Source organism: Numenius arquata, chromosome 2, assembly GCF_964106895.1.
Source record: "Numenius arquata chromosome 2, bNumArq3.hap1.1, whole genome shotgun sequence".
In the NCBI taxonomy this organism is placed as follows: domain Eukaryota; kingdom Metazoa; phylum Chordata; class Aves; order Charadriiformes; family Scolopacidae; genus Numenius; species Numenius arquata.
The window spans coordinates 4,037,023-4,044,980 of record NC_133577.1 but is presented as its reverse complement, the minus strand read 5'-3'; the positions used below and the strand labels follow the sequence as shown (position 1 = coordinate 4,044,980).

General features: G+C 46.3%; 1 protein-coding gene across 6 annotated transcripts in view; it reads left to right on the top strand.

Moving 5' to 3' along the window:
• The window catches only part of SGK1 (serum/glucocorticoid regulated kinase 1), an 87,611-nt gene extending 79,924 nt beyond the window's left edge, over window positions 1–7,687 (top strand). For 2 of the 6 annotated variants that reach the window (XM_074144428.1, XM_074144429.1), the window contains 11 exons: window positions 1,799–1,874; window positions 2,324–2,399; window positions 2,853–2,957; window positions 3,404–3,487; window positions 3,591–3,722; window positions 4,002–4,114; window positions 4,615–4,738; window positions 5,032–5,127; window positions 5,247–5,402; window positions 5,514–5,603; window positions 6,357–7,687. In XM_074144428.1, the coding sequence (XP_074000529.1) occupies window positions 1,799–1,874; window positions 2,324–2,399; window positions 2,853–2,957; window positions 3,404–3,487; window positions 3,591–3,722; window positions 4,002–4,114; window positions 4,615–4,738; window positions 5,032–5,127; window positions 5,247–5,402; window positions 5,514–5,603; window positions 6,357–6,524 (1,220 nt within the window). In that variant the 3' untranslated portion in view covers window positions 6,525–7,687. Of the gene's footprint in view, window positions 1–1,492; window positions 1,691–1,796; window positions 1,875–2,323; window positions 2,400–2,852; window positions 2,958–3,403; window positions 3,488–3,590; window positions 3,723–4,001; window positions 4,115–4,614; window positions 4,739–5,031; window positions 5,128–5,246; window positions 5,403–5,513; window positions 5,604–6,356 lie in introns of those variants that run through there. The other 4 variants (XM_074144430.1, XM_074144433.1, XM_074144431.1 and 1 more) reach the window with 4 other exon arrangements.
• Window positions 7,688–7,958: the final 271 nt, after the last annotated feature.

Genomic DNA, 7,958 nt, shown 5'->3' with positions numbered 1-7,958 from the left:
GGGACGGGGGCACGTTGCAGCTGGAGCCGCTGGCCGCAGCCCAGCGCCCTTCGCTCAGACAGGGAGGCGAAATAACGCGCATGAATTAACGTCCCGTCGGGTGGAAAGTTCCACCCGGCTGTAGCGCTCAGGAGCCCCGCACCCCCCGGCCAAGGGCTGCAAGCGGGGATGCGCCCCGGGGTGTGTGTGTGTGTGTGTGTGTGTGTGTGTGTGTGTTTGGAGGATGAGGAGGGGGAGGCCGTGATACCCTTCGCCGCGTCCTATTGAGCCCCCATACACCCCACACCCCCCTCCTCGTTGGGGGCGGTGGAGGGGGGGGGGGGGGGTCCCCGGCAGCATCGCTTCACCCTCTGCTCCGCGCACGCACCAGCGCTGCTGTCGCGCCCCGTTGCGCCCGCAAAGAAGCGAGTGAGCAATTAAATTCCGGGTACACGGTGTTCCCAAATGACCGTGTACAGTGGAAACAAAAAACTGCCGACCGGGGGCTGGTTCTTTTTTTTTTTTTTTCTTTTCCTTCCCCCCCCCCCCCCCCACCCCCCTTTTATTGCACTTGTCCAACCCTCGCTCATCTCCCCGCTCTTCTAGAAGCTGTTCTCCTCCAAATTCAGGGGACTGGGATTTTTTTAAACTAACTTCCCTTATTATTACAAAAAAAAAAAAAAAAAAAAAGACCTGGCATTTTGGGGTTTGGGGTTGTTTGTGTGGGGTTTTTTTTGTTGTCTTTTGTTTTGTTTTTCCCTTTTATTGCACTTGTCCAGCCCTCCGTCATCTCCCCGGCTTTTCTAGAAGCAGTTCTCCTCCAAGATCAAGGGGCTGGGATTTTTTTTGCCTCGTTTCCCTTTTAATTAAAAAAAAAAAAAAAAAAAAAAAGACTTGGGGGGGGGGAGATTTTTTTTTTGGTTGGTTTTGGTGGGGTTTTTTGTGGGTTTTTTTGTTTGTTTTTTTTTTTTTTGCTTTCAGTAACGTCCCAGCCCGGCTCAGGGCAGTGCAACAGAAGGGACGTTTTGTTTATTTTATTGAAAACCGGGCCAGGAAATCTTGGTTTTCCTGAGTCACCGCGTCCCTTATCGCCCTTTACCGGGGGGGGGGCGGGGGGGGGGAGATGCTGCGGGGCCCGTGAACGGACGCGGGGTGCGGGGTTGGGGGGGGGGGACACACGACACCCTTTAGGAAGAGGTGCTTGCCCAGAACAGAGCCAGATTTCAACTCGATATTAAAAGAAAAGCGGGGGGGGGGCGGAAATAATGGATTTGATTTGTTTGCTCCTGGATGCGGTGGGGATGCTGGGGGGGGGCTCCCCCGGGGGGTGGGCCAAGGTAGGGAGGTGGCAAGGGCGGCGATGCTCGTCCCACCCCCCCTCGACGTCCTCGGAGGCGGCCAGTGGCCGCCTCCGAGGACGTCGAGGGGGGGGGGGGGACGAGCATCGCCGCCCCGCCCCGGTCCCGCCCATCACCGTCGCCACTTAAGCGCCGTCGGTTGCCTCACCGAGGCAGTGCGGTGCTGGGGGAGGCGGTGGAATCGGAGCTTCGTATCGGCTTTATTATTTCTTGCACACCCACCCACCCTCGCCTCCCCCCCCCCCCACCCCGGTCGCCTCCTCTTGGCTCCAAAATGACCGTGAAAGCAGCCGAGGGTTCTGGTCCTACTTTGACTTACTCCAAGATGAGGGGGATGGTGGCCATCCTCATCGGTGAGCCAAAAATCATTTCTTGAAGGATTTTGGGCGCTAGGCTGTGATTTTTTTTTTGTGGCAGGATGGCTTAACGATTTTAATTCTCCTTGTCTTTTTCCTCCGTAGCTTTCATGAAGCAGAGAAGAATGGGACTAAACGACTTCATTCAGAAGATAGCCACCAACTCCTACGCGTGCAAGCAGTGAGTATCAGAAATTTTGGCCGGATTTCAGTCAGAAATATGACTACCTATTGCGAGAGCTAGTTAAAAAAAAAAGAAAAAAATAATATTTGTTTACGGTAATGCTTCTGGCATGACTGTTATGGAAGAGTTAATTGATCTCCTTGAGGGTATTACTCACTTGGCAACAATCCTAGTGAGCTGGGTTTGGGAGAAGTAAATCGGATGGGGTTTCTAGTGACCCGTCCCCATTTAGAACTGTACTTACAGTATAAATACATTTCTTTGCATGACGGAGTTTACTTCCCCTACATAAATTTTACTGCTTTAGTCAAATAGATTGTTTCTGTTGCCTTCTGTAATAGCCCAAACCAAAACTCATCTTTGATCCGTGCGTGCCCTCTGGTGGGAAGATCTGCCTGATGCTTCTGGGAACTCTTTTCTAATCATGCACGCTCTTATCCCTGCAGCCCAGAAGTTCAGTCTATCCTGAAAATCTCCCAGCCCCAAGAGCCTGAACTTATGAATGCTAATCCTTCTCCTCCGGTAAGTAGCTTTTACTCAGTGAAGCGTTTTTAGAACATCGAATCGGTAGTACTAGTAGTGCAGCAAAATTAGCATCATGAGTGTTACTTTAGTTCAGCTCACGGCACTCTGATGTAACTGGGAAAAAGAGTAATTGAGTAAAGGACTGAAACTTTTTCTTTTCCCAATATAGAGAATAAATTTTAAAAAAAAGCTTTATTAGTCATTACTTCATTATGGAATGTGGCTAAGACCTCAGCAATAACTTTTAAGTAAGCTGTGGCTGTTAGACTTTTCTTAGTATCTAATAGTTTAAGATACCTGATAGAGGTCAAAATTAAATTTTTAGTGGTAAGAAGAGTGCTAATCTTCATTTCCAAGGTCACTTTATTTATACTTTTACAAAGACATTGTTGAGACTCTCCCTACCAAACTGTTTTAATAAGGGTGGTCTCTGTCTGTTTGTTTTTCTAGCCCAGTCCTTCCCAGCAGATCAATCTTGGTCCGTCATCCAACCCACACGCCAAACCATCAGACTTTCATTTCTTAAAAGTGATTGGAAAAGGCAGCTTTGGGAAGGTAAGCTTAACTTTTTGTTTTGGGGTAACTTATTTACTCTTCAGCTCTTGTGTGTAATGCCTGAGGGTCGGGTTTGTACTGGCTTTGGTAAATGATGGCCATTTAAACCAGACCCGAGCGTGTCCCACTTCCCAGTGCCTGGCTTCCTCTGTAGCTTCGAGGAGAGGGCGCAGGGTGCTGTGTCTGAAAGAGCCAGGGAATGAGGTGCGCTGGTGCTGGGAGGAATATATACTTGGCTTTTGGAAGGGAAAGAAACTAGATGTGAAAATTTGGGGCTGGATCAATCTGGTAATAGAGTTAGGCATTTCCAGCAAAGGGCTTGCACGTTGACACAGAGGGATGTCGCAGTGCCCAGCGGTTTAAACATAAAGGCTTGTTTCCCGTTGTGTTTCCAAGTTGTTCTGTATTTCAGTATTGCTCAGTTGTGGGATTTTATCCTCTTTCAGGTTCTCCTTGCACGGCATAAGGCAGAAGAGCAGTTCTATGCTGTTAAAGTCCTGCAGAAGAAAGCAATCCTGAAGAAGAAGGAGGTGAGCTGCCTCTTCCTGATACTGTTGCCATGTCCGTCAAATGTATTTTTACTGCTATTACTAAGCAAGTGTACTAAACGTTGACGATTTCTTACGTTTTCAGGAGAAGCACATCATGTCAGAGCGCAATGTCCTGCTGAAAAATGTGAAACACCCCTTCCTGGTCGGGCTTCACTTCTCCTTCCAAACTGCAGACAAATTGTATTTTGTCCTAGACTACATCAATGGTGGAGAGGTAAGAAAAAGAAATAGTATTTCCTATCATGTGCGCGGTGGTGGAGTAGACTTTTTCACCCTTGCTTTTAAATAAAAAAGAATTGCAAGGGGAAAAGTCACGGGGGAAAGGTTACTAGATTGAATGTTTGTAGCCTGCCAAGTTTTGAACTACCGACGGGTCGTTAGGCCATTTCCTGCTATTGTTCTCCCTGGCTATATATGTTGAGTCTAATTAAGTGCATTGTTAACAGGCTTTGGCGCCGTTTACACCACTTTGTTCTCTCTCTGTCTCCTGTAGTTGTTCTACCATCTCCAGAGGGAGCGTTGCTTCCTGGAGCCGAGAGCCCGATTTTACGCTGCTGAAATTGCCAGTGCCCTGGGCTACCTGCACTCCCTCAACATTGTTTATCGGTAAGAAGCCGCCTTCAGTTTGTTGGACTGCAAAAAAACACGTGCTTTGTTGAATAAGCATTGAAAAGTTGATCTCAGTATGAGCTCAGAATCGCTTTTAGTATTTTTTCGTGACTTGGTGAAGTTCTGTAAACAACTGCACCTAAAATACCTTCATAGAATTGTAGAATGGTTTGGGTTGGAAGGGACCTTAAAGATCATCTAGTTCCAACCCCACTCCCATGGGCAGGGACACCTCCCACCAGACCAGGTTGCTCAAAGCCCCATCCAGCCTGGCCTTGAACCCCTCCAGGGATGGGGCAGCCACAGCTTCTCTGGGCAACCTGTTCCAGTGTCTCACCACCCTCACAGAAAAACATTTCTTCCTAGTATCTAGTCTAAATCTCCCCTTTTTCAGTTTAAAACCGTTCCCTCTCGTCCTATCCCTCCACTCCCTGATATAGAGTCCCTCCCTGTAGCTCCTCTAATGCACGCTTGTCTTCTTTGATCTCTTCCTACAGCGACTTGAAGCCGGAGAATATCCTGCTCGATTCTCAGGGGCACATTGTCTTGACCGACTTTGGACTCTGCAAAGAAAACATCGAGCACAATGGCACGACCTCCACCTTCTGCGGGACACCAGAGGTACGGCTGCTCGCAGTGTCCCCGTCACTGAAAAGTGACATCTCCCATGTTTATTTTTGGGTGGTTGGACGAGCAGGGGGTGTTACGGGTCTTGTAATATGCCAGTGAGGATGCGTAGGACACGTTGAGCCAGAGAGAACAGCTCTTGAGCCATCTCCCTGTTTCATAAAGAGCTTGCAGCTTTCCGGTAGCTTAGGTATTGCTGGGATTCGTTAAGCTGCTTTCATTCAAGAACGGGGAGATGTTCCTAATTATAAAGATCCTAATGTGGCTCTCTTCCTTCTCTTACACAGTATCTTGCTCCTGAAGTTCTTCATAAGCAGCCCTATGACCGGACTGTGGACTGGTGGTGCCTTGGAGCAGTCCTGTATGAGATGCTTTATGGCCTGGTAAGGGACAAATCCTTCACGACGGATCAAACTGGACGTGCTGGTCCTTTCCCCAGAAGAAACCCCGTGTCCGCTCAGCAGCCTCCTTAACCTGGGTCTCTCCTTTGCCGTTCCCACAGCCGCCCTTCTACAGCAGGAACACGGCGGAAATGTACGACAACATCTTGAACAAACCTTTGCAGCTGAAGCCAAATATCACCAACTCGGCTAGACATCTCCTGGAAGGCCTCCTGCAGAAGGACAGGACAAAGAGGCTTGGTGCCAAGGAGGACTTCGTAAGTGCAAACCACCCCATGCCCGTAGACAGCACGGGGAGGGGGATGACCAGGCCATTCTGCTTTACATTAGCTTGGGTCTGAATTAATCTATTTTTCTCTCTGTAACAGATGGAGATTAAGAATCACATCTTCTTCTCCCCAATTAACTGGGATGATCTCATTAATAAGAAGATTACACCCCCTTTTAACCCAAATGTGGTACGTATCATTTCTAATTATGGAATGTATGGAGAGTGTCTTCCCCCACCCCTCCCTTTGTCTTTGTGGGGTGCCCAGGAGCCGGGGGACACTGTACTTGGGGAACACAGCTTTTCCTTCCCCTGGGGCCGTCCACGTGAGGTTAAAAATAAGAGGTAGCTGTCTTTTTGCTGATAGACAATCTAAATTTAGCTGGGTTTTTTTTGGCCTCTCACGTGCTTGGTTTGCGTGGCTATTTTAAAATAATCCCCAGCATCCCCGTTTTACCACGGGGATGGAGAGGTGTAGAAAGCAAGTAGCTTCCCAAGGGCAGAGTTTACCTTTGGCTTGTCAGATATTAGCACCTAAAGAGAGGGATGTGGTTGTGGAGGTGGTTCTCTTTCACTTTCTGAGCGTTTTAGAAACTAAATTTAATAACTAGCCCAGAGACCAGAGTCTTCCCCCTGCAAACTGCTGCACGGCAGGGTGGCACGTTTGCGTCTGGCTTGTGTTGCGTGAGCTTAGTTGGATGGTAGCGTATCAAACCGAATCATCTCGTTTTTAGTGAGACAATATGCAGCAAGATACAAAAAAAAAAAAAAAAAGGTTCAAACTAAAAGTGGTAAAGGCTGTTAAAACAGCGGGCCCGAGGTGATAACACTGTGACTCTTCCCCGCACGAGGGTGCTTGTCCCCATTTTCGATATAACCGTGCGCTCACAAAGAACATTTGGGTCTAAATGTCGCCTCTTTTCCTTTTCTGCCCTTTCCGCAGAGCGGCCCCAGTGACCTGCGGCACTTTGATCCGGAGTTTACAGATGAGCCAGTCCCCAACTCCATCGGCCAGTCCCCAGACAGCATCCTCATCACCGCCAGCGTCAAAGAAGCCGCTGAGGCTTTTTTGGGCTTCTCGTATGCTCCGCCCGTGGACTCTTTCCTGTGAACATTTGTCTATCTTCTTTTTTTTTTTTTTTTTAAATAATAATAACTATTATTTTTATTTTTGTTGGGCCTTCTGGTGGAACTGCCAGTTGACCAGTCACCTTGAAAAGAGAATTTTGCACATTTCCACCGTGGCAGCTTTGCAGCCTTAATTTCAACTACACTGTTTGCTGGAAGCTTTTTTTTTTGTTTTTGTTTTTGAAGAGCACATCACTCTCTAAAATGAGCTTTAAAAAAAAAAAAAAAAAAGGCTTTTCGTTTCCGTTCGTTCTTCCCCCCCAAAGTGGTGCTGTCTCCTTGGGAAAGGAAAACAAGAGCGACTGCTGCCATGGACTGCTTCGGCAGATCGTAGGAGTAAGAACAAGCAGTTTGGGAAATCGTGCTCCTTGAAAAGCCTTGCCTGAAGATCTAGAGGAACGTGATGAGGATTTTATGAAATGTGCCTTTTTTTTCTTTTCTTTTTTTTTTTTTTTTTTCTGATGAGATCTCGTGAGCTCCAAAGCTTTCCCTGTTGCAGAGTGTGTTTCTCAGTTCATTTACGTGGGTTTACTATGTGAACAAATGGTCTGCGTGTGGTCTGCATACTACAGATGGACTTAGTTTAAAAGCATCAGTGTGACACTTGCAGGATACCACAATGTGGGGCATTGTTTGTTTCTTCCATATTTGGAAGATAAATTAAGTGTAATTTTGAAATTTCTTTTGTAAATCTATACAGTCAACTGAAATTATTGAAATGGGCTCGCGATTACTTGTATCCAAATGCTTGAAGAAAGCATTGCTGCTATGAAAAAAAAAAAAAAAAAAAGATTTCTATTTTTAGAAAGGGTTTTTATGGACCAAAATGCCCCAGCTGCAGTCGGTCAAAGCTGTTGGTTTCATTTTTTTTTTTCTTTTTTTTTCTTTTTTTTTTTTCCTTTTTTAGTTTAAAAGATGTCATCTGTAAAATGGGCATTATTTATGGGCTTGGGGGTTGGGGGTTTTTCATTCCTGATTGTATGTATTGTAAAAAAGATCTGTACATTCAGTTGTAACTCTAGATGTATATTTAAACTTACAGACTTACTTGTAATGTATACCATCATTGTAATGTAATATAATTAACATGGTTATATGTATCATATTTTTTTGTGACCAAACCCATTGGTTTGCAGTAAAATCCTGAAAAATACTTCCATAAACTCTGTCATGTTTTTATTTTAAAACAAAGGATTTTCTCTCTGAAAAGTCGGAGGGTTTTTTGTTTTTTTTTTAAAAAGAACAAAATCTGAGCTGCTGATCAGCCAAGAAACCTGTGTGAATTTTTCTTCGGTGTGTGATGGTTATTCCATCAGACTGCACCCACACAAGTCTTCCCGTGGAGACACCTTAGTAAAATACTTGGGTTTTTCAGCTGGGGGTGTTGGAGTGGGTGCGTATCGACGTGGGTGCTCTT